Source organism: Candida metapsilosis (genome assembly GCF_017655625.1).
Source record: "Candida metapsilosis strain BP57 chromosome Unknown scaffold1, whole genome shotgun sequence".
Lineage (NCBI taxonomy): Eukaryota > Fungi > Ascomycota > Pichiomycetes > Serinales > Debaryomycetaceae > Lodderomyces > Lodderomyces metapsilosis.
In genome coordinates, this window is record NW_027138159.1 from 1,698,031 (window position 1) to 1,722,910 (window position 24,880).

The 24,880-nt window shown below is 38.4% G+C and overlaps 12 protein-coding genes across 12 annotated transcripts; 6 read left to right on the forward strand and 6 right to left on the reverse strand. All coding sequences in view use genetic code 12, as the record gives it.

The window, feature by feature from the left end:
• Nucleotides 1-861: 861 nt before the first annotated feature.
• I9W82_000752 (uncharacterized protein) lies at nucleotides 862-1,505 on the reverse strand (the record flags this gene model as incomplete). Its single annotated transcript, XM_067695150.1, has 2 exons — nucleotides 862-903; nucleotides 1,008-1,505. 2 exons carry the CDS (start codon nucleotides 1,503-1,505, stop codon nucleotides 862-864), a joined length of 540 nt encoding a protein of 179 aa, XP_067550776.1.
• A 1,235-nt stretch (nucleotides 1,506-2,740) lies between these two features.
• Nucleotides 2,741-4,039, forward strand: APR1 (proteinase A; the record flags this gene model as incomplete). Its single annotated transcript, XM_067695151.1, has 1 exon — nucleotides 2,741-4,039. One exon carries the CDS (start codon nucleotides 2,741-2,743, stop codon nucleotides 4,037-4,039), a length of 1,299 nt encoding a protein of 432 aa, XP_067550777.1.
• A 410-nt stretch (nucleotides 4,040-4,449) lies between these two features.
• Nucleotides 4,450-7,242, forward strand: I9W82_000754 (uncharacterized protein; the record flags this gene model as incomplete). The annotated part of the gene is made up of 1 exon (XM_067695152.1): nucleotides 4,450-7,242. One exon carries the CDS (start codon nucleotides 4,450-4,452, stop codon nucleotides 7,240-7,242), a length of 2,793 nt encoding a protein of 930 aa, XP_067550778.1.
• An 88-nt stretch (nucleotides 7,243-7,330) lies between these two features.
• Nucleotides 7,331-9,772, reverse strand: I9W82_000755 (uncharacterized protein; the record flags this gene model as incomplete). Its single annotated transcript, XM_067695153.1, has 1 exon — nucleotides 7,331-9,772. The coding sequence occupies one exon, from the start codon at nucleotides 9,770-9,772 to the stop codon at nucleotides 7,331-7,333; it is 2,442 nt and encodes an 813-aa protein (XP_067550779.1).
• A 1,581-nt stretch (nucleotides 9,773-11,353) lies between these two features.
• I9W82_000756 (uncharacterized protein) lies at nucleotides 11,354-11,617 on the reverse strand (the record flags this gene model as incomplete). The annotated part of the gene is made up of 1 exon (XM_067695154.1): nucleotides 11,354-11,617. The coding sequence occupies one exon, from the start codon at nucleotides 11,615-11,617 to the stop codon at nucleotides 11,354-11,356; it is 264 nt and encodes an 87-aa protein (XP_067550780.1).
• A 330-nt stretch (nucleotides 11,618-11,947) lies between these two features.
• I9W82_000757 (mitochondrial 37S ribosomal protein bS18m) lies at nucleotides 11,948-12,565 on the reverse strand (the record flags this gene model as incomplete). Its single annotated transcript, XM_067695155.1, has 1 exon — nucleotides 11,948-12,565. The coding sequence occupies one exon, from the start codon at nucleotides 12,563-12,565 to the stop codon at nucleotides 11,948-11,950; it is 618 nt and encodes a 205-aa protein (XP_067550781.1).
• Nucleotides 12,566-12,923: 358 nt separating this feature from the next.
• SIT4 (type 2A-related serine/threonine-protein phosphatase) lies at nucleotides 12,924-13,868 on the forward strand (the record flags this gene model as incomplete). Its single annotated transcript, XM_067695156.1, has 1 exon — nucleotides 12,924-13,868. One exon carries the CDS (start codon nucleotides 12,924-12,926, stop codon nucleotides 13,866-13,868), a length of 945 nt encoding a protein of 314 aa, XP_067550782.1.
• A 115-nt stretch (nucleotides 13,869-13,983) lies between these two features.
• On the reverse strand, nucleotides 13,984-16,212 carry NOP4 (mRNA-binding ribosome biosynthesis protein; the record flags this gene model as incomplete). Its single annotated transcript, XM_067695157.1, has 1 exon — nucleotides 13,984-16,212. One exon carries the CDS (start codon nucleotides 16,210-16,212, stop codon nucleotides 13,984-13,986), a length of 2,229 nt encoding a protein of 742 aa, XP_067550783.1.
• Nucleotides 16,213-16,349: 137 nt separating this feature from the next.
• CHL4 (Chl4p) lies at nucleotides 16,350-17,633 on the forward strand (the record flags this gene model as incomplete). The annotated part of the gene is made up of 1 exon (XM_067695159.1): nucleotides 16,350-17,633. One exon carries the CDS (start codon nucleotides 16,350-16,352, stop codon nucleotides 17,631-17,633), a length of 1,284 nt encoding a protein of 427 aa, XP_067550784.1.
• Nucleotides 17,634-17,652: 19 nt separating this feature from the next.
• Nucleotides 17,653-20,425, reverse strand: VPS16 (tethering complex subunit; the record flags this gene model as incomplete). The annotated part of the gene is made up of 2 exons (XM_067695160.1): nucleotides 17,653-17,655; nucleotides 17,696-20,425. 2 exons carry the CDS (start codon nucleotides 20,423-20,425, stop codon nucleotides 17,653-17,655), a joined length of 2,733 nt encoding a protein of 910 aa, XP_067550785.1.
• A 94-nt stretch (nucleotides 20,426-20,519) lies between these two features.
• ELC1 (elongin C) lies at nucleotides 20,520-20,807 on the forward strand (the record flags this gene model as incomplete). The annotated part of the gene is made up of 1 exon (XM_067695161.1): nucleotides 20,520-20,807. One exon carries the CDS (start codon nucleotides 20,520-20,522, stop codon nucleotides 20,805-20,807), a length of 288 nt encoding a protein of 95 aa, XP_067550786.1.
• A 499-nt stretch (nucleotides 20,808-21,306) lies between these two features.
• On the forward strand, nucleotides 21,307-24,754 carry I9W82_000763 (TRM44; the record flags this gene model as incomplete). The annotated part of the gene is made up of 2 exons (XM_067695162.1): nucleotides 21,307-22,911; nucleotides 23,111-24,754. 2 exons carry the CDS (start codon nucleotides 21,307-21,309, stop codon nucleotides 24,752-24,754), a joined length of 3,249 nt encoding a protein of 1,082 aa, XP_067550787.1.
• Between the last annotated feature and the right edge of the window lie 126 nt (nucleotides 24,755-24,880).

Genomic DNA, 24,880 nt, shown 5'->3' on the forward strand with positions numbered 1-24,880 from the left:
TTTATGAAGAAAAAGTTGTTCACTTTCTCCCTCTAGTTGTCGCATGGAAGGTTTTCCATATAGGCCGGTCAAGTACGCCTTAAATGTTTCGTGTAACGTTTAATTAATGTTAGTACCGATGTAGTGAAGAGCCATAAAGCTGCTGAACTCCTCCATGGAATGTATGAGGTTAGAGACTTGTTTATTCTGTTCCTTTCATATGCCACCAGCTACCAGTAAGGACTAGTATAGTAATTTGTGCAACCTTTCTCAACTCTATCTCTAAATACCAGAGGCCACGCGGATTTCATGTATATGGTGTATAATTCATCATTTGTATACCACTTTTTGAAATTCACTTTCACCACCTCTCCAGTGCCTGTTATAACACTATGTTTAAATTTGAAATCTTCATTGCAGTGGAAATGATACCCATTGGTACCATATGGGAGATTGGGACTCAAGACTTTCATATTGTGTGTGGGTAACATTGAACCATTTACTGGCTCCTCCGTCCACCAGTTAATGCAACTTCTGGGGTACCTGGAGGTCAAACCACATACGGCCCTAGCACCACACTCAGCATTTGCGCGGGTTGACACAAGAGATAATAGTTTACCATGGCTAAAATGTCTTAGATCATTTTCGAACCGCCTTTTTGACGCAAAATTGTTCACATGTATCAAAGTGGGCAAGTAACGTCCCGATCTGAGGAGCATCTCAGTACCATTATCTATACCGATAATTCAAATTATATAGTTGTGGTATATCTTGAATAGTTGTGCCCGTGTATACCATCGTTGGAACTTTACTTCCAAAACCTCTTTGGAAGTATCACTAGTAACAGCATGTGTGAAATTTGTTATATCTCCATCGCTTGTATCATAAACATGGTAGCCAATTACGCCCAATGGAAGGCTGGGACTGAGGACAATGAGTTTGTGAGTAAACCGCAGACGGAGAGAACTCCATTGCGGACCCCACCAATTGATACAACTATTGGGATATCGCGTACATAGTTCACATACATCCCTTGCATCACATTCCAGAGTATTTTCACTTGATATAATTAGAGATTTCAACTTGCCATGCGTGAATCTTTTCAAGTACCGAAGCGCAGAGGGTGCGTAGTTTTTACCGTAGACTCGCAAACACAATTGAACTAACTTTGGAAACACGTTTTCCAAGTCCTCACAAGTAAAAATGGCACCTATATTGATATCTCCATCTATAGTTAGCTCACGAAGGTAACGAGTCTCGAAAACATCACTTAGGGGAAAATTGATACCAGATTTGTTCTTGAAATAACTTTGCAACACTTCCAACACTTGCAACCTCATACGAAATCGGCATTGCTTGTATTCTTCACTATCATATACGTATATTGTTAGCTCACTCACATTTTGAAGCCAAGAAGGATACTCTGGATTGTTACGACAATAGGCGTCAGAAATTTTAATCAGCTTGACATTCTCATGCGGTGGCAGCAGGGGCCCCAATTCATAAAGCGGAGTATTGAAAATCATTCCACAATAGTAAAGGTCAAGATATGACTGCAAAGACAAAACATATTTCTTGCAAATTTCCCACCTATAAAGTGCTACTAGCTCGAAATATCGAATTGTTGCAAAGTGCCTGAGTACGCAATCAATCATCGTCACATTGTGAGCGTACAATCCCAAATGATAAATCTCTTGTGTCCTATCCATTTTTGCTAAGTACCTATCAAGCGTATGGGATGATATTATTGTATACCGCTCGCTTTTGCGGTTGTTGAGATTTTTCGAAATGTGAAAAGTTTCATACGAATCAGTTCGTTCCTTCAGTTCGTCGCATAATGACCATGGTGGATAAACATATATGTTCCGGTACAATTTGGGTTTGGCAATGCAGTAAAATCTGGAGTGTAGTGGAGCTAACGTTAACGTGTAGTGTTGGTTGAGATGAAGGAAAACTTCTTCCAATACCTCAACAGGTAAGCTTGACAAGGAAATCATCGCGCTTCTCACACTCTTGGATCATGGGACAATACTCATGGGAAATCAATCTATTATATTTGTCTTGTGCACCAACACTCCTATAGCTTCCTCATTTTCGGACCTGCTTTTCACGATTGAAAAATCGCTACTTGCTACCTTCCCCCTTTCATGATTCACTACTATATACTGCTAATTGGAATCCAACACGCTCATTTCCGCCTCATAATCCAGTCCAGGGCTGTACTAATTACCTTTTACAACCAATTTAGGTTTCTAGTTAACAGGTCGATTGATCATCCTTGCAGTGAATAGTTTATTGATTGTTTTGTCATTTTGGTTGCAAAGATTTTTGAAAAAGGTCGTGTATATTCACTACTTGCTTTATATACAGGATTAAATCCAAAAACGATCATTAATTTGCCAAATTCGGTGATTATGTAATAATGTTGCATTGTATTACATAATGTATTACATAAAATGTTACTTTGCTATCAACAGTAGTCATAGTCATTACATAACAAAATAATTAACCATTCTTTCCTCAAAAACAACCACCTTTCTTTCTTCTTTCCACCCACAAAAGCAACACATCGGAAACTCATCACACCTTCAATAGAAATCAATCAATTTAGATATCACATATCCCATCCATTCTATCAAAAAGAAACACCACAATTTTTGATTTCTGATATTTTTTTAGATAAAAACCTCCTTCGTCTGTTTCTTCTGGTTTCTTTTTTCTTGCTAGACATATTTACAATTATTGCCACTCAATTTCTACAATGCAATTATCCTTATCGGTATTAACTACTGTTGCCACTACACTTTTGGCATTGACTACTACTCCTGTTGAGGCCAAGACCCACTCGATCAAGTTGAATAAGTTGTCAAATGAAGAAACTTTAGATGCTACTAAGTTTCAAGAATACACTAATGCCTTGGCTAACAAGTATTTGAACCTATTCAATAAAGCCAACGGCAATCCACAAGCTTTTGATGCTCAACAAATTTTGTCAGGTGGGGGCCGTGGTGGCCATAGAAAACCCCACCCTGCTGATATTCCATTTGTTACTCCAGAAGGTAAAGATGGCAAATTTGAAGCACCATTGACCAATTATTTGAATGCTCAATACTTTACTGAAATTCAAATTGGTACTCCAGGCCAAACATTTAAAGTTATTTTGGATACTGGCTCGTCTAATTTATGGGTCCCATCTCAAGATTGTTCTTCATTAGCTTGCTTTTTACATTCAAAATATGATCATGATGCATCTTCTACTTATAAAGCCAATGGATCCGAATTTTCTATTCAATACGGTTCAGGTTCAATGGAGGGTTATATTTCTCAAGATACTGTTAGTATTGGTGACTTGGTTATCCCCAAGCAAGATTTTGCCGAAGCTACTTCTGAACCAGGCTTGGCTTTTGCATTTGGTAAGTTTGATGGTATTTTGGGTTTAGCTTATGATACCATTTCAGTAAATGGTATTGTCCCACCAATTTATAACGCAATTAATCAAGGTTTACTTGACTCTCCACAATTTGGTTTCTATTTAGGAGATACAAATAAGGATGAAGAAAATGGAGGTGTTGCTACTTTTGGTGGATATGATGAATCACTTTTCCAAGGTAAAGTTACTTGGTTACCTGTTAGAAGAAAGGCTTATTGGGAAGTTTCATTTGAAGGTATTGGTTTAGGAGATGAATACGCTGAATTGACCAAGACTGGTGCTGCTATTGATACCGGTACTTCCTTGATTACTTTACCTTCAACTTTGGCTGAAATTATCAATGCCAAGATTGGTGCCACCAAGTCCTGGTCTGGCCAATATCAAGTTGATTGTGCCAAGAGAGATGAATTGCCGGATTTGACTTTAACCTTCTCAGGTTACAATTTCACTTTAACTGCATATGACTATATTTTGGAAGTTGGCGGTTCATGTATTTCAGTATTTACACCAATGGACTTCCCTAAACCAATTGGTGATTTGGCTATTATTGGTGATGCATTTTTAAGAAGGTACTATTCAATCTATGATTTGAAAAAGAATGCTGTTGGTTTAGCTCCATCAAAAGTTTAAGGGAGAAATGAATAATAAAAAAAGTTTAGAATGGAATAGCTTAGAGGTGGTTCATTTTACGCTATTATTGTAGTACAAGTTTATATCATATTGTTTTTTGTTTATTCATATGGATTATATTGTAGTATGATGTAAGTCGAATGTGATTCTCTGATGTGAGCTGAGTTTGTTTTGCTGGAAGTTTTGATTTTGTGGTTTGATTTCAGCCAGCCATCTTTTTTTCTATGATCAACTGGTTTTAGTTTCAATATTATATACTTTACATGCGATGCCTAACAATGAGATTCAGTGGATCACATAACTAACTCCTTCTCTCTTCTTTTCATCATTGATCTATCTGATTTGAGTTATCATTCACTGTCCTTTTATCAAACACAGTCCACAATACTAACAAATCGTATATCAAAGAGATGGCAATCCGTCAAACTTCAACCCCCACGGGAAATAACCCATCAGATCAAGCTACACAGAACCCATTCACTGATGAATCACATCATTCACCAGCAAGACAAGCCACAGCGCATCGCAGCTCCACAAATTCGCTGGACCATCTGCAAACAAGATCAACCGATATACTCCTTCAACAACCACATGAAATGACTCAAGATTCCCTAAAACGACTCGAAGTTGAATCAACATCTAGCGAATCTGTTAGTGCAGCAGCAATTGGACAATATCCATACTATAACTTGGATGAAATGGTGAATTCCCCTAGCTCCAACAGTCAAAGTCATGTAGCCCATAATCAAAGTGGAAGTGGATCAAAGAAATTCACACCAAACACGAGTCCTAATAAACAACAAAATAGCTCGGGGTCTGGATCAGCATCAAGACAACAAAAGCAACCAAGACGCAGTAATGATGGTGTACCACTAAGCCCTATTGATGGATTTGATGACGGGTATAACCAGGTACCTAAACGATTCTCCCAGTTTATTATTGACCAGCAAAACCCCCATATTTCTCAACGCTTGGATAATTTATCAATGGTTTCATCGAGTTTGAAATCGAATCTGAGGGACAATAGAGGACTGGCTGGGGAAAGCAGTGGGAATGAGCGTGAAACCATGTTGGACCAAGAGCAAAATAACTACAATTTTGCCAACTTTATCAACACGCGTCCACCTGTAAATCAAACTCGATTGTCGTCCATTAGAGATGATGTATCCGAGTCCATGGGCTCACAGGCAACTATCTTTTCAACTAGACAAGAACCAGAGGCATTGTTGATTAATCGTCGAGTTGGTGGTAGAATAAACACTGGTTTAAGCAAGACTAAGTCCCTATTCAACAAGAACAAGCATAACCATAGGAGTACCAGACTGAAAGTCAATCGAACGAGCACAGTTCGTTTATACAAGAGTCCCACATCTTCAATTACTTCGTCATTGCTTATGAATAATGTTCCGAGAAATATGGGAAATAGAGTTGGAGGATCCTCGGGTGTATCGAGCAATGGTGGTACAGGCACTGGCACCAGCTCATCTATCCGATCAAGTACAAGTTTAACCAGGAAAAATGCCATCAAGACCAAAAAGGGTAGCTGGTGGTATCGCTTACAGTTGAAAATTCGTCAATTTTGGACTAAATTCAAATTCTACAATTTCAAAGCATCATCAAGAAAGAGACAAGTTAGTATGCGCAGGAAAGCAGCTGGTGGTGGCTTATCAAGAGCGACGTCTCAAAAACCAACCAATTTAACAAAGTCCAAATCATTGGTGCGTAAAGTTCGGGAAAACCCACAAAATCAAGATTTGAAACGATTAGCATCCGTTACAGTACCACCTGCTCATTCGTTGGACCCGAAAAATAAAAGCCTTGGTAGAGGTAGTGGTGGTAAACTTCAAATTTCGTCGCCAATTAATAATCCACAATTGGGCAAGGTTAAGACAGTTGAACGAGTTCCAATGAATGATGAGTTGAAGCGGTATGCTGGTGCTGGTCTATTACCACCTGAGCAAGGACAGCAGCAGCAACAGCAGCAGAATGTTTCTCAATTTAAAAGTAGGCAACTACTCACACCGGAAGAGATTGCTGATGAACGTACCGGTAAATACAAGCATTTATCAAACTATATTAATCAGCAGGAATCTAGGTACTTGTACCAATCAGAAATGAAACATGGTCAAAGACAGGAAGAAATTGGTGCGAGAGCAAGAGAGTTGAAAGGTGCTAGAGATGCAGGGGTATCAAATATACAATCAATAAGAGCTGCAAATGAAGTTGAGGAGTTTCCTTCACCTCAAATTGGAACTAGTGAATTTGATCCTGCGGCTTCTTCACTTTCGGTTACTACTAGTCAAGCACCACCTCCAGCACCTCCGCCACATCTAGATACTAGCTATATGTCGGGGCAATATCTGAATCAGCGGCACAACCACGGTGATGATGATGAGTACGATAAGGAAAAGATTACTGAATTATGGAGAGGTTATCTCTTACGTGTCCTCTTCAATCGAATCCAGTTGAGACAGGAAATTAACCAATTTGAACAGTACATGGTGACGAAGGAAACTAGTGATGTAATCAATTTGATTTTTGAACGTGCTCGTCGTGATGCTGAACTTGGAGGTGAGACAGAAGATGGTCATGAGAATGCATCGGGGAAGCTTGATCGCAACTCTTCATTGGTAAATACAACTAAGACCAAAAGGAACACAAGCAACACTGGGGAAGATCTGACTCACGCTGGTAGTCCAGTTGATGATGATGTTGTTTCTTCATCTTCGGTATACTCACAAGACGATATAATCTCAACCACTACATTCTCCACCACTACATCAACTGAAAATGAACATGGCGACATTTTGGTTGATCCTCAAGATCAAGAATTCACCACCACTGTCCTCAATCGGAGGTCCATGCTTGCTGAAATGTTAGAGTATCATTCATCAGAAGAGGACGAGGATGAGACGGAACAGGAAGATGAAGAGGACACTGTATCATACGCTTCAGCCACTGTTCCAATGAGTAAATCGGCCATTGGATCAATTTCAACACATAAAAGCATTCGCAGTAACAAGTCATCTGGATTAGATGAATTGAGACGTTATGGAACAGTGGTTAAACGCCCTTCATCGTCATCGTCATCGATGCTGAGGGCTAGAGCGAATGTCGATAATCAGCAGAATAGTGTACTGGGAATGAAGAGAAGCTTTGGATTGAATCATAGTCTAAGTGACTTGAAAACGCAACCAGTTTAACGGATATGTTGTTTTACTTCTATTATGAATTAATGAAAATTATTGAATACTAAACAATTACTATTAAGAACACCTTGTAGCAGATACTTTACACCGCAGTCATGTATGAAGAAGCGGATGAATTTGCACGCGCAGGCAACAAATAGTCGAATGAACCAGGCATGATATGTGGCTGGAAATAGTGGTCATCATTTCTTTGCTCTTGCCAGACTCTCAATGCATCATCAACATTAATAAATACATCATTGATTGCACTTGTGTCTTCAGTAGATCCACTAGCATCGTCGTAGTCCTCCTCCTCCTCCTCTTCTTGCTCTTGCTCTTGTGCTCCCATAGCACCTTCTTCTTGTTGTCCTCTTCTTGGCCCATTATACCTAAACCCATGAAACAATTGTCGTTGAGTTTGCTCCTCCATTGAAATTGCAATAGCTCGTTGAATCTCTTGTTCAAACTCCAATTCAGTACGTTCACGAGCCACACGTACAGCATCACTCATGGCTCTAATTTCCTCTTGCGTATCTTCACCATTCAACAATTGTGGTAAAACGTGATAAAATTGTCCATCATCAATACGATCAATTTTCCATAAATCAATCTCTTCAGGGACAATCTTTAGCTGAATCAATTTACGAATTGTTTTACGTAAATTAGTTGGTGTTCTAATCAACTTTTTGTTGATTCGTAAAACTGGTGTAACATAACGTGGGTCAAAGGAGATTAAATCAACTTTCTTGTGAAGACGTTCACGATATGGTGGTGTTGATGGTGGGTCACGATGTAAATGAGCATATTCATCCAATGGTGGTGGTGCTTCTTCTTCTTGATTGTGATGAGAATTGGTGGTAGTAGGATACATTGATGGATCTATACGTTGATTCAATCGGGCAATTATGCGTGCTCTGGTATCTTCAATTGTTGAGTGGCGAGATAAAGATGTTAGGTGTTGCTGTAAAGAGGGGGAAGTATTAGCGTTGGAGTTGGTGTTGAGTGAATGATGATCATTGTTGATGGTACGAGCTGCACCATTACTGCCCAGACTCGTCTGCTGTTGAATAGGTTCTTCTGGAGAAGGTCGCGTGTGACCTCTTTGTTGTCTACGTCTCATTTCCTGATATCTTTGGCCTCGCCTACTACCTTGAGCAGTACTACCAGTTCTCTCCAAGATACAAGCCACAGCTTCTGTTCCACTAATGACAAAGTCATCTGTAGTTGGGCGGTCAGTAGATTGTTCAGATGCAGTTGGCTGCATGGGCAGGGGACGAAGGTGTTGTTGCGATGTGCTATGGCTTGACGATTCCAGTCCACCTGTTAATAATTGTAGGGTATCATTGTGGACTTCGTTTCTGTGATTTCTTGGAGTTATGGGGTTAAATTCAGATCGTTGACTTTCCCGTGGAGTGCCAGTCTCTTCTTCCATAATAGGCGAATGTGTTGTGGAATAGGTATAACTTGTTGGTATGTTTCCAACTCTAAAATTACGGGTATTGCTTATTGGTTCAAACCCAGCTGGAAACTCTGTTTCCTCTTCCTCAATCAGCAATTGAGGAAATGTGGTCTGAGCTACTTCAGAAATCTGCCGTTGTGTACTTTCTTCTGGCTCATCAACCTCATCGGTGATTATGATACTGATAATTTCATCATTCACGGGATATGGTAAGCTGAATCTAGGCTTGGGTGTTTGGTCACTATGCACTGGTCGACTTGAGTGCATATTATTTCTCTTGTGCTCCTGTTCAATCATTGACCGCATTTGTTGCTGCTGTTTGGTCAATTTTGCAGACTCATGACCAGATGATGCCTTGCTCTGGGATGAAAGTGACTCACTTGATCCTGGTACCCTCCTCTTCTGTTCTCCAGATTCTCTTGATTCCCTTGATGCAATCGAGTTGCGTCGTTCCTGCTGTCTCCTAGTCGTGACTTTTGTTGCACTGGGCTTGGATCTTGCTCTCATTCTACGAGCTCGACGTTGATTAAGTACTTCATTACTAATTTGCGTCTTTTTTGCAATTTCTGACTCCTTTGGAGATGCACCTCTTTTGAGATTGGATTTATTTGCAAGATCTGGGGAATGAGTTGGCGTATTGTTGTGAGAAGAGTTGGTAGTTGCTGTACTTGCATGTATTGCGTTGTTTGCAGGTGTGTTAGTGGGTGGATTAGGAGTACAGTGTTCGGTAGATTCTGAAATAACGGGTATTTTGCTAGTACTCTTTGTTGGTGGGCTGGTAGACCCACTTTTATTAGCTGATGGTAGATTTATACGATTTGAAATATAAGTTCTTCTTCTGCTTGCATTTGATGGAAAACAAGAGCTACTCTTTTGAGGTTGTGGTTCTTTTGTTACTGGCGGTGGTGAGTTTTGAAGTCTTGGTAATGGTAATAACGTCGTATAATCAGCTCTTGGTCTCACCGATGTTTGCTGCTGCTGGTTAGAATAATTTATTGTATTTTGCAACTCATCGTGTGTTGAATTTGCTATTGTAGTTGCTGTTGCAGGATCTATTTCTCTCTTTTGAAAGATGTTGAGCACCATAGTGAGAATTATGGGTATATACTTATGGCTTGTATGGTTATCCTAGAAAAGACAGTAGTAGATGGTGTGTGTTCTCTATGTGGTGGTTTTTCTGGTTAAGTAATTTCTATTCTTTTGTTTCTTTGTTTGTGCCTTATGTGTTTCCTGTATATAAATGATTGTGTTAGATATAATTGTATGTATGTTTGGATGTATTTTTATATGTGTAAATAGTTTAATTTCTATTTTAGGTAATAACGTGTCTATGCAGGATAAACCTTAATTTTTATCAAAGCTTCTAATGTACCGAAAGCTGTGCTAAAGTAGTGAGTATGTAAGAAAGAGAGGAGAGGATGTTTAGAGTATATATATATTGACTTTTTTACTATGTTAAGGTAATGAGTAGCAAATTGTTTTCAACTTTTTAACGGTTTTTTAGATTGTCTTTAATAATTTCTGCATCCAAACTCCTTAAACTCCGTCTTTATTACTTTGAGGAGATGAAGCAATTTTCCTTTTGTTTTATATTGTCGTTTTTCTCTACACAATGCTTTTGAAACAACAAAACGTTTATATATCAATCCAACAAACTGTGTCACTAACTAACACAGTCATCACTCCCCTCGTTTGCTCTTTGCTCTTTGCTATTTTGTCTGCTCTGTGTAATCCAAAGCAACAAAACGGAAATCAAACTCTTTTTTTTTTGCAATTTGCAGATTTTCCATTTCTTTGTTATCTAATACCCGCATACAAAAGAAACGGAAGCAAGCTTCCATTAATTCCGAAACTTGACTAACATTACTTTGTATTATATTGTTTAAGGAGCATTTTGTTTGTAAACTAATAGTAAGTTTTTATAGAAGTTTAAATATTTGATAGATTATGGTTGCAAAAAAATAACCAATTGATGAAAATTACAACAGGAGTCCAACTCTCCAAACTGATTAAGTATACTGAAGTAATATATGGAGAAGTCTCTCGCTTGAAGGCTTTCAACTATGACTAAAGTAAATAGGAGTGAACGAGGAGTTTGTAATTGAATGCACACAAGCCACAACTAAAAATATGAATGACCGTTGGGTAAATACAAGCACTTCCGCATTGATTAATAATATCTCGGGTATAGTTGAAAGTAAAGTCACTTTTTAATGCAAATGCAAATGCAACCTGTTACATGAAAATCAATCGGTAATCACCACCATGAACTGCAAACTCCATTTGGGAGACAGCAAAAGAAACCACACTTTTCTACCATTTAAATGTAGTCAACCACAAAATAACTCGATATATCCCCTCCAATTTTTTAACAGACAAGAAAATCAATCGCTCAATCATCAATAAGGGAATAATCCGAGCCATATCTTTTTCACTCTCGTGTCGTACAGGTGAACTCAATTTTTTGAGTTAACTGAGCGGAAACTCTATGAGCCAGGTGCTAGATATAATAGCCAGCTTGTAATATCAAATATCTTAGGTTAAAAAAAAAAAAAAAAAAGAGAACCGGTTTAAAGAGAGTCTACACTACATTCACAAAAGAGAGAATGAAATGAAAGAGAGAATCCGTTATATTTCGATTTATCCTATAAAACACTTGATTCAACTTTAATTCTTCTTTCTGTGTTCCTTCAACTCTTCTTCTAAATTTTCGATAGTCTTTTTTTGCTTCTCCAATTCTTCTTTCAATTTCTTTAATTGAGCTTCCTCTTGTTTCTTGATGTAAACATTTTCTTGAGCTCTTTCTTTTTCATGGAATGAATCTTTTCCAATGTTGCTTCCTGACTCAATCAAAGCAATTCTTGAAGTGGAGAAGAATCTAACTGAAGCGGTAGCAGAAGCAGATGATGATTTGATAACTCTTGATAACATTTTGATGTCAATTGGGTGGTTTGAATATGTGGTTAGTTTAATTGTAATGGCAATTGGAGTATATATATATATTAGTTTTTTTTTTTTTGTTCAGTTTGGGCGCTTTAAATGGAGTGACAGTGGAAGGAGAGGTGAGTGACTGCGAATAAATTGGAAGGTAGTGCACAATTTACCAAAATGTACCATATACGGCTTTTCAATTGGTCAAGACCTTAGGCACACCACAATTTGTTACAATTTAGATGATATAAACAGTAAATTAGTAAGTCTAGTGATATTTCCAAAATGATCACCAATTCTATTTACATATGAAACTAACTACCCACTTGTCTATAAATTCCTTGTTGGTAAGAAACGATAATGTTTATGTACAGTTGACAACAATCCCAAATTTCTAGCAGTCTTGATAGCAGCAGTCAATTTCTTTTGATTAGCAGCACTACATCCAGTCGTTTGTCTTGGTAAAATTTGACCAGTTGAAGTTAAAAATTGTGATAATACTTCGGGCATCAAGTACAAATTTCTTGGATCAATACCACAACGGTCGAAAGGATCTTCCAATTGACGTTGTTGAGCTTGAGCTTGTTTTCTTTCCATTCTTAATCTATTCATACTGAAATCAAATGGATTGTATGTGGATCCTACTCTGAATTTCTTTTGTAATGATTGAGCTATACGTATAGGTGGTTCTCCACTGGCAATATTCTGTGTAATTTTGGACAAGTTTTCAGTTAAATCAGCTTGTGCTGATGATCCTGGTGCATATGATTCTCTCCATGATTCCTTACTTTTGAATTGGTCAAAGTTGGGAGCTTCAGTGGATTCAGGAGATTCTGATGATGCAGGTTTAGCAGCGGCCAATCTGCGTGTAGTAGTAGCAGTAGTCCCTAGAAAACGAGTAGTCTGAGCTATGGACTTACCAGTATATATAACTCTCTGCATGATCATTGTTGGAGTCTTGGATGGGTTAAGAAGAATTGTGAAAAAAAAAAATTTCATGAAAACACTTTATTTTATTTTATATTGCAGTAAGGATGTAACGCATTCAACAACGAAATGAGAGAGAATCAAAAATTCACCACAACAAACCTCTTTGCAAAGGCAAACCAAAAGGAGAACACTACTGCTATTTATCTTATCAATAAAGCTATTGCATAAGCAAAGAGAGGAACTTAGTCCCTAAATTTTTTCTTCCTTTGCCCATCTGTTCCCCATCCCTTTTCTGGCCAAAGCAATTTAAAAGGAAGAAGTAACTACCCGTCCACTTTAATACATATCACGTTATATACACCATCACTACACAACTATGGGTGAGCGAGGTCCAGATCAATGGCTTGAACAGATTAAAAACTGTGTTGCTTTATCAGAATCAGATATGAAACAACTATGTGAACTAGTCAAGGAGTTACTAATGGAAGAATCAAACATTCAACCAGTCCAATCTCCAGTCACTGTTTGTGGTGATATCCATGGACAATTTCATGACTTGTTGGAACTTTTCCGAATTTCGGGTGGGTTACCTAGTGATGACAATCAAACAAATTATATATTTTTAGGAGATTATGTCGATCGGGGTTATTTCTCATTGGAAACTTTCACTTTACTCATGGTTTTAAAGGTAAAGTACCCTCATCGTATAACTATGGTTAGAGGTAATCATGAAACAAGACAAATCACTCAAGTTTATGGGTTTTATGAAGAATGTTTAACCAAGTATGGATCCACTACCGTTTGGAAATATTGTTGTCAAGTTTTTGATTTCCTTACATTGGCTGCCATAATTGATGGCAAAATACTCTGTGTTCATGGTGGATTATCACCGGAAATTAGAATGTTGGATCAAATTAGAGTCTTGTCTCGTGCACAAGAAGTGCCTCATGAAGGTGGATTTTGTGATTTGGTATGGTCAGATCCGGATAATGTTGATACTTGGGCAGTGTCACCTCGTGGTGCCGGTTGGTTATTTGGATCCAAAGTGTCTCGTGAATTTAATCATATAAATAATTTACAATTGATTGCTAGAGCTCATCAGTTGGTAATGGAAGGGTTCAGGTATCATTTCAAAGAGAAGGATGTGGTTACAGTTTGGTCAGCGCCAAATTATTGTTATCGATGTGGTAATGTTGCTAGTGTTATGCAAATTGATGAAGATTTGGAACCAAATTTTAAAATCTTTAGTGCTGTACAAGATGGTGATTTGACTTTAAAGAATAATAATACAAAACAACAAAGAAGTGATTATTTCTTATAGGTAGCAAGGAATGGAGAAGAGATATAGACAACTACCCTTAATGATGATGACGATTTATTAATTCTATAGACTTTTTGATGTTTTAAATGATGTTCCTAAAAAGAGCACTTCAACTCTACTTCTTTCCCTTTCTTCTCTTTCTCTTTTGTCCAATGATGGATTTGATGTTATCAGAGAGACCTGATTTATTCTTTGGCTCTTTATCCAGCTCTGCAGACTGCGCCTTGGCACCACCTTTATTCATATTTCCCTTTCTCAGTGGTCCTTTCTTGCCCTTACGTTGCTTTTTGGAAGCACCTTCATCCTCCTCATCATCATCATTGCGTTTCCTTTTCCTATCATTAGACCCTCCCTCTTTATCAAACTTCCGACTAATAATTTCTTTTTCTCTTCTTCTCTTGACAACTTGAGCATTCTCAACCGCAAATTCAACAATCAATCGTCTCTTGTTCAACCCATCCAACTTGGCAACTTTCTTCTCCTCATCAGTCATACCTTCAGTAATCTCGTCAATAGAAACTTCATGAGCATTCAACCATCTCAACCCTTGTAATGCAGCTTTATGATCCCTAAATTCAATAAACCCATATCCTCTACTACGCCCAGCTTCACCAGATCCTTTAACTTCCATAATCACTTTAGCTTGTTTAACAACACCTTTATGTTTGGAGTTCTTTGACTTGGTCTCAATTTCCTCTTGAAGTTCCTTTTTAGTTTTAGCTGAACGTGATACTTCTTCCTTTGATAACGGTTGTCTTTGGCCCTGTTTCACTTCAGTAGCAAATTGAACCACGGCTTTTCTTCCCAATGCTTTCAATGCTTTTGAGTTCATGGCTCGTGGTAAGTTACGAATTGCCAATCTTGTTAATGATAGATGCAAAGTAGGGTTCTTGTTCAACTGCTGCACACGCAACTTGTATGATTTTTCTCTCAATTCCAAATCGGTCTTGGTTATAAACTGAGCCAATTTAGAATTTTCAGTAATTCGACCTTCATTGAGCAAAAACAAATTACGTTTATCCTTCTCTGAGGGAGCTTTACCAAGTACTTCTTTTCTTTTCAAGGCATTTCTTTCGGCCAACTTATTGGCTGATTGTCGATCGACAGCTGAAGTGATGGACAAAATACGCCCTTGGTACACATATTTTGGTGATACATCATCAGCAATTAATAGTGATGTTGATCCTGTATTCGATGGAGCATTATCAAGACAGTCGAGATAAGCATCTTCAGCTTTAAACGCAACAAATGCTGAACCTTTCGATAAACCGGTCTCTTTATCGACAACAGGGAGAGCATACTTGACAGGTCCAAAAGATCCAAAATGTTCTCTCAAACTTTCTTCGTCTGCATCATAAGGAATGTTTCGTACAAACACAGAGTATGCTTCTTGTCTATTGCTCTTTTTTCTTGGCTTCTCTTCTTCTTCTTGGGGTTCACCATCGATTTCAATCTTGATATCTTCATCATCTGTATCAACTTCGTCGTCGGTATTAATTTCATTCAATTTGTCAAAGTTTGACTCCTCGTGGTCTTCATCTTCGGAAGCATCTTCCTCATCTTCCTCTTCCTCATCACTTCCAAGTCCACCCTCAGCTTCCTCATCCTCACTAGAGTCCTCATCGACTTCTTCACCCTTCTCTGTGCTTACATCCTCCTCCTCACTCTCCTCTTCATCCTTAATTTGCTCCCATTTGGACTTTTCCAAAGCAAAATCAACAGCAACTTCTCTTCCATCAATTTTCAACCCTTTACTTTCCTTCACTGCCCTTTCAGCTGCAACTCTTTTCTTCATAATAACAAATGCAAACCCACACATCTGACCTCCTTTTTTCTTTGGAATATAAGCATCAAATACAGCACCATATCTTTGGAAAATATTCTTCAACGTATCTGGCTTTTTGCAACTCCAAGGTAGATTTCTTATAATTAAACGAGCTCTTCTTTTCTCTATTGGCTCAGATTGTTTCGATGATATAGAACTTCCATCAGGGCCTTGAGTTTTACGATCTCTTCTCTTGGCGATATCAACTCGTAATAATTTACCTTGAAATTTAGTCTTTCTAGCCTCAACTAAAGCAGTCAACGTGTCATCATCCAACGTGAACGAGACAAATCCAAATCCTCTACTTTGTTTATTCTCATCAGTTACAATCACTGCATGTTTAACAGGAACGAATTGGGAGAAAAAGCTTGATAAATCTTCTGATGTAGCTTCAGTCGGTATAGACCGAACGAAAAGTGTCTTATGATCTAACCCATCATCGTTTAATTGCTTTGGGGTGGTTGCAGTAGCAGCAGCAGCTGTTTCGGTGTCCTTAGGAATACTCTCAACTTCAGCCATTGATAATGGTGTTCTGATCTAGAATAAAGTAATTCAGGAAGAGCATCGCAAAAAAAATATCAGAAAAATAACCACAAAATTCGAAATCCACTTGGTAGCAGAAATTGAAACCACAAACTTCCCTGTCTTCTTTATCAATGGAATCAGACAACAAGGCAAATGAGCTTCCAAACACATATGTACCTAGCTACTCCACTGAATACGTGTCAAAGATTCTAGAACGCTTAAGTGCTGACTCATTGTATCAACTTTGCATTCGTTGGACCAAATCGCCAAACACACAACCCCAAGTTCCTCAAGAGTCGATATACACGCAGCAAGGTCTTTGTAACAAGCTAATCAAAGAGATTAAGACACTACGAAAGAATCCACAGATTGAAAAAGGAGACGTAATCAGGAAGACTATATACGAATACTGGTCTGATGGATTGAATCTCCTACAGTATGCTCAATTGGATTGTCAGTTGATCATCGACGACTCTGAACATTTCGGTTGGATCTATTCTACTATACTAGATGAGCTGAACCATGAATACTGTGCCAACATAAACTTGCAACAATTCACCGAATCTGTCATGTCAAAATTGAGCAAGCTATACCTCAACCATATTTACATTTTGAAACATCCACATTTACCCTTGCATATACTTCGAATTCAAGTGTTTGATTTAAATCTGGAGCAGGGAGTTTCGAATCCAAGTCAACCTCAAGTTTCACCTCGCACTCCAATTTGCATTTGCTTACCAGAGGAATCGCCTTATATCTTTCATTCCGTGTCTGAAGACGATTTGACTTCCGATTTGATATTGCAAACAATTGCACAATGTCTACCAAGCCAGCTTCACCTTTCCACCTCACCTGATCAACACCCAATTCAGTCAGTGAAAACAATCTATACATTAAAAGGTGGCTCACGAATAGGCAAAAGTTTCGGTATTTGGTCACAATATGCTGATGGTAATGTTGACGGGACTCCCTTAGGCGCGTTGGATCAGCATCCAACTTTTCAAGAGCAGTCAAACACTGTAATGGATAATTCAAGCACAGCATTGGATGACATTGCAAGTCTCCGCTTTCAAGGTGTCACCAACGAACAATCAACTCACCATCTGACGCGGAAACGACAATTTGCAACAATTGATAACGATTCAGTGACGTCTAAATTCGCATCTCGTGTTCCATTGCAACGTGCTGAATTTGTCATTCAAGAGCCAATAAACGAGAACGATCCTGGCTCTAGGACAAACATCAGACTTAAATTCTCCGGAGCTGACGTATTTGGTGGATTACACGAGCTATCAGTGTCTTCAGATCCAAAGAAAATGGCCTTAAACCCCAAGGAAATCCCACACTGGCTAACTGGAGAAGATGGCGCTACATTTGGACATATTATAGATGGTAAATTTTATTCAAGTAGTTAATAACCTAACTTTTGTATACTTACTTTAATAACCTGTAATGCTTTCGTGTCAGAATCAGGTACATTTTGTTGTAAATTCCGAAGAATCTCAATATCCTTATTTTTAAATGCCTCATGAGCAGCTGATTCATAATCTGCATTCCGTATAAACAACCGCACTTTTTCATCGTACTTGTACTTGACGGAGTTGCGAATGTATGCCGATATGTGTTCTTTTGGCGCATCATTAGCAAAAGCAGCGTCGATTATTGGTTCAAATCCAATTGGTGACTTCCCGGTTGATGCATCTAGTGATCCAAATACAAATTCATACAATCTGTCAAATTCATGTGCTTTGGAGTATGTGCTTAACACTAAATGCCAAAACTTCTCTTGAAGAATGGAAAACTCCTTGACTATTTTACTTGCTGGTTTGATTTGGTTCATTTTGATTAACCGGGTTAAAATTGATAGTAAGGACTTTTCTGAATAAAAATTGGTGAGATATGTCTTTTCCAATCTATGTTGAAGCTCAAGGATCTTGAGCTCTCTTTCAATTGCCTTCATGGTTGTGGTTCGTACTGACTTTCGTAAACATTTTGTTAGCAACTTCTTGTAGCTGTTGTAGTACTCCTCGCCCTCACCATTTTGATGATTTTTAGCAAACTCATTTAGCTTGAGCAAGTTCAATTCATGGATTTTGTCTTCATGGGTCAAGAACTTTTCCATTAGTTTGGGTTGTAACTTTGCTACCGACTCTACCCAGGTATGGCCAATTACCTCACCCTTGATTGGGACAGTTTCAGTTGGTATTACAATCTTCAAATCCTGCAACTCCCTGTCAATAGTAGGGTTATAGTGCTTGCTTTCATTTTGGTTCAAAATTTCAAAGAAATCCGAGGTGGGAAGCGTGTCCTGAACATGCAAAAGCATTAAGAGGCCTAGTGAATAATCTCCTGATTGAAACGCTTTAACCAAACCTAGTTCAACTTCATCAAAATCAACTAGTTTCTTCACCTTGTTGGAGATGGATGGTTCCAAATCAACCAACAAGTTCGTTAAAATTATTCTTCCTTCTTCATGTGCCACGTCTGAAATCATATCAATCGAAATATAATTTGTCCTCTTTTTCGACGCTGATAACAATTTATCAACAATTATCTTGAACAACTGTATGTCAGACAAGTTCAGTTCCTTGCGGATCTTATAGCAACACCAATGAATATAAACCAAAGGCACCAAGTCCTTAAGTCCTAGAGACTTTGCAATGCGCAACGTTAAATAGTGTTGGTCTCTTCGTAAAAGCATCTTGATGACTTCTTCCCAACCAATTGCTTGTACTTCCAGATATGTAAGAAACAAGCCCAACTCAGGTGCTCGAAGTTGATTCAAAACCTTGATAGTATTTATCACTGATAAATAATTGTCCGCGTCGAATGCCCCCTCGGCGTATACTTTTCCAAATGAAACTGCCTTTAGTGCCCGTTTCTGCCAGGTAGTATCCAACTCATCGAGAGCAACTTGAAGGGCATCACCCATAGCAATAGCAAGTACATCATCGGACTTTAAAAGTGTGATGTTTGCATGAGCCTTTGCGGCATTCAGGCTAAACTTGTTTATACAATCAGCTAGTATGCTACTGGGACTGTTTGATCCAATCTGATACATAGCCACCGTTTTCTCGGGAACTCGGCACAAGAACTGTACCTTGTCACCTGTCACAACTCTCAATCCATCTGATAACGTTTGTATGAGGGGGATGGTATACTGTAAATCATTTCTTCCCGAGTCTTTCAGTAGCAAATTGTCGAGATCAAAATCGTCATCTTCGTCAATATCGTAAAAAAATGATATTGACTGTTGTTCTGGTCCAATCAACTTTATTTCGTCTTTCAAAGATAGTGCGATTGCATCGTTTCCACACCACGTAACTTGATATGGGGAGCTCGAGTCGTTTGAAGTGTCGTACTCCAAAAGGATTTGATCAAATGTGCTACTAACAATAAATATTTTGCTGTACGATTTGTTGTGCAACGCTGTTAGTTGACCATTGGGGGAGATGGCAATGCTATTAAATGGCCCATCAGTTAACTCTTGGTCAACTAGTTCAAAGCTCGAGAGACCAAAGTCAACCTTCAAAACTAGAATTGTTTGCTCACATGCAATGTAAATGACAACATTTTCGCTATCGTCTTTGATAGTCATTCCTTCAATACCTTTCAAAATGTGGCTTGAGATGTCAACTTCGTAGTTCTGAAAGGAGTCCAAGTCTGTTAAAATGAGTTTACTGTCGAGTCGTACAACTAAATGAGTCTTTGAAACGAGCGTTTCCTTAATATCAATAACTTCCTCCATTTCTTCGTTTTCAAGATTTGTAATCATTCTACTGGACTCGGGGGCAGAACCGTTGTTTTCTTTGCCATTAACTGTCATGTTGTCCAATTTGATCAAATTCTCTGTGAACCGATACTCATTGAAATTCCCTACCAAATCTTGGTAGTATCTAAATCTCCCATCGTTTAGTATCAACACCAAGTCCTCTTTGCGAAAGAGAAAATCCTGAATGTAGTCAGTTGGTGTACTGTTGTAAATCACCGATGTCACTTTGCTACCGCTTAGACTATACACTTCAATGAGGTTTGGATGCGGTATTGAATTGGAGGCAACGGCGATCAATGTGGTATCAGGTGCAAACGATATCTTGTAATCAGAATGCAAATTCTCAATTGACCAACTTAGTGGTGCGTAGCAAGTTCTTATATCATAGTAGACATTTTGTAGTCGCAGCCAATTGAAACTAGGATTGGATGGCATTTGTGAAGATGAATGGAGGGTGTTTCGTTTTTTTATGAACGCGGAATTTTTTCTATTCACCTGCAACTCATCAATCAAATTAGATCCAACAGAAATGTCTGAATTTGTAACGTTAGTCTCATCGGATAGTTTCAAGTTTGTAATATCAAAGGATGTTGCTTCGATCTCGTCGGTGTTGCGGAACTCACAAGGTTTTGAAGAGGGGACTACAGGCAAAATCAATCTAGATATGGATGGCGATATTTTGGAGTGTATTGTTGAATATCTATACTACCACTACAAATACAAGGACCAAGCGGAGAGCGGGGATGTACCGGAGTTCAATATTCCGACCCATTTAGCATTGGAGTTGCTCGTCAAAGCTGACTATTTGGATATTTAAACGCAGTCCATTTTCACTTGAAATTTCATGCCCCGGTTAAGCACCACCAGTAATGCGGCCCTTATTGGGGGAACACAACCCGTGTTTTACATCTAGATAGTTCGCCCGTGCAGTGATTTTACTGGCTGGAGGTAAATAAAGCCTCCTTTGGAGAAGACGCGCTTGCTTAGATTCATATACCTTGTGGTGCTCGAATTAGCGAGGGCAGAAGATGATCGTTGAATATTCCATGCGTATGATAGATTATAGAATCTGGCTAACTCAAGAGTGTATGTATGCTCACCCAAGACAAGTGCTACAAGGTTTTGGTAAAGTCTGCTCACTTATGTAGTAGCTGTCTTTGCCTTCGATATTGAAGGGAGCTACTCTATATAATATATTAAATAGGATATACTGTTGTTGTATAGTGTAATGTATGACTGAGTTACTTGTCGTGTGTGGCACTTTAAATTCTTGTGCGTCAACTTTTTTTAGTATCCTTATCACAGTACCACAGCCAATGACGACATCACTACTTACTACACTAACCCTGGAGGTTAATCAATTTGATTCTAGTGGCAGAGACAGTCTCGACTTACTACTACAAGATTCAAACAGCTTTCTTCAACTGTTGAAAGAATTGGAATCCGATTTGGAAAAGGAGATAAATGAGGAGAAAGGGGATACGCCACAGGTACAAAACGGAAACACACAGACCACCACAACAGATCGAATCAGCGGGCTACTGAAGCAACTGGATACGTGGTATAAATCCTCGATCGGCCGCCTCAAGACGTACAACACAACCATCAATCGGTTTCTGAAGAATGTTTTGAATAATAGCAAATTTAGTGTCAATTTGGATGACGCCTATATATACCCATTGAATATGGATAGTTACCCAGTTGGAGACTTTGATTTTGACATGATGTTGAATGAACTTGGACCAGGTCCTGTGAACAAAATCCCACTGGAGTTAGAAAGCAAGAGCGTTAAACAGGAGAATAGACAGGAATTGATCAAAGCGATAATTTTGCATTTGCTAAAGATTGGCCAGAGTAATATCGTTCCGTCCATGGTGAAGCAATTGCTCATTGACCCTATGATCTCGGAAGAGCTTGCAGAGAAGTTCAATTTGCTAAACCAAATTGTTGATGACATCTGTATCAACCACGACTTGACTCATGCTTTAGCCTGGTTCGAAACCAAGTTTAACGAACAAGCTATCAAACACGTTCCCGTACTTGAAGAAAGTGGGAGTTTGAGTGAGGTAGAGTTCAAGTTCCATATGCTTCAGTTTATCATTCTCTTAAATGGGAAGGAGCTGAAGTTTACTTCTAATGATGCGTTGCAAGCATATTTCTACGCAAGAGAGCACTTTAGTAAATTCTTGAAGGAATATTTGAATGAACTAGCGCCACTAATGTCATTAATACTTTTCAATTCAGATTCCGGTATTGAAAACTTTTCACGGCAAATGCAAAAAAAGACTGCCATTGGCAACTTTATTGAAAAGCTAAAACAAGGATTTGCGATAGAGGCTGAACAGGTTATTGGTCGTCAAAACGAAGCTGAATTTGTCTCTGAGTTGCTCAACAGTTTTGATAACGTTCACGAAAACGAGGAACTATTTACTAATTTGTCTCATGATTTTGTTGCCGAGTATTGCAAGGACTTGAAACTTTCAAGTGATTCTTCCCTATTTCAAAGTGTTTTGGCTGGCCATATATACTTACCAAGCTTTTACAAATACAATCTGATTGAATTGAAGATGAAGAATTTTAATGGTAAGGCCAAGTCGATCCAATCAGAGAACGATCTCTTGGAAAACAGTGTTGCATCATTTCATTTTGAATTGCCATTCCAATTACCAGATTCAAATCGGTTTTTGTTTAGAAACCACCCTATATTCATTTGCCCAGTGTCACGAGAGCAATCTATACCTCTTTCTGAGATTACAGAAGAGTCGATAACAGTCAGCAATGACGCAAAAGGTCATCTTGTTTCAAGAAAGAGAAAGATATCAGTTGATAACCCATTAAATACGCAAGTCGTTGCTTTAAAATACTGTAATCATTTAGCATTGAAAGAAAGTGTCTGGCACCTTTCGAAAAAGGGTATTGATGTTTTCAAATGCCCCTATTGTTATAAGAAGCATAAGTTTACAGATGTGGTAGATGCGTATTTTATAGATTATTAAAGGAATTGAGTTTGTGAATCTTTTACTTGTTCCGTAGTTGATCTCTGAAAAAAAAAAAAAAATTATCAAAACACCGATTACCTGAGTAAGCTCATCCCTCGCGATGCCCCCTTACTACACCAAGGCAAAGGACCCAACCTTGCTAATAAACGAGAATTCTACACTAGGAGAGAGATGGTGTCCTATTTACGAAAAAGAAGCCAACTTTGAGCTGACCCATTTCGAACAGGCAATGCTAAATATCATCAGACAACCAAATATCAACTCAACTGTTATTCTTCGAGCTGACATTTTAAAAGAGAGGGTACTTAATCCTAATGAGGGTGAAACTACATTCATCAGTAAATTGATCAATTCTCTTCCTGAAGTTGAATCAACAGAGGGAAATGATATGGTTTTACTACATCGTGATTTGCAAGATGTCAATGTTAGAGAGATAAATTTAGATGGGTGTCTGTTAGATTTGGAAAATAGATGTGAGATTGTACGAAGAATAATACCACGTAATCCGTTTAAAGATTACATCATAAATCAAACTTGCTTGGTAATGAAGACTAAAGATGACAATAGTGTGCTTGTGGTTTATGTGCCACATATACAAACTGCAGAAGAGATTCCGTACTATCTACCTCCGGTGTACGCTGTAGGGATCTTGTTTCACAATCATAAAGTGTCCCTTCACTATCTACCTTTTGAGTTGAATGATTGGCGCGAGGAAAGGAATAAAATCAAGACCATGGAATTGACGGAGAGACCTATAAGGATTGCATTGCGATTACTACAAACCTCCACCAAACACTCTAGTGGTGTAAACTTAGGTTATGAAAAGCGAGTCAATCACGACTTGGTGGTATCAAAGGTGGATTTTCAAAACAGGTACATTACCCTCAAGTCAAAGTACTCATCAGATTTGGTTAATTCATGGTGTGAGTCCACAGATCCAAAAAAACACGTATTTGAAGATCTTGCTATAGCAGCATTTTTGATTGAGTATTGGAAGTTGAAAAAATTTGACAAGGATGCGTTTGAGTTTCGAGATTTGGGCTGTGGTAATGGGCTACTTGTGTATATATTGATGATGGAAGGCTACAAGGGAGAAGGTATTGACGCACGAGCAAGAAAATCATGGAAAATGTATCCTCCAGAAGTGCAACACAAATTGGTGGAGAAAATCATTGTTCCAAGCATCTTACTAAAACCACATCCGTCGTTGGCAATGATTGCCCCACATATAAAAGACAATGGTAGGCAATTTGCTGAACCAAAGGATAATCAAGTTAATTACCATACAGCTGAAAGCTTGCTCAACTCACCCAACGTATGCACCACTGAGGATTTTCCAAGCAACACCTTTTTGATAGGAAATCATTCAGATGAGTTGACTTGCTGGATCCCCTTATTGGAGTTCCCATTTATGGTGATTCCATGCTGCTCGCATGCATTGAATGGTAATAAAATGAGGTACCCACCAAGAAAAATAAAAATAGCTATGCCAAATCAAGCGCTGGCGTCAACATATGGCTCTTTGGTGGATCATGTTGAAGATATTGCCATATTGAATGGATGGCAGATAGAAAAGGAGATGCTTCGTATACCAAGCACAAGAAATGCTGCAGTAATGAGTTGTGGAAAAGTAAAGCAATTCCAAGGTGAACCCCAGGAAATTTCAAAATTGAGAGTGTTGGATATTATTGCTATGGAAGGAGGAGCTGAAGGGTGGGTTGAAAACTCATTGAATTTGATGAAGAAAGCACCTAGAAGTCATTAATAGAGAATATGTAAAAAAAGAGCTTGTAATATATCTGTGCACTCTTAGTTGCACAAAACTGCAAATTGATAATTTTTCCATTTTTGAACAATTTTGAAAAAAAAATTAAAATTGTGAGAAATACTA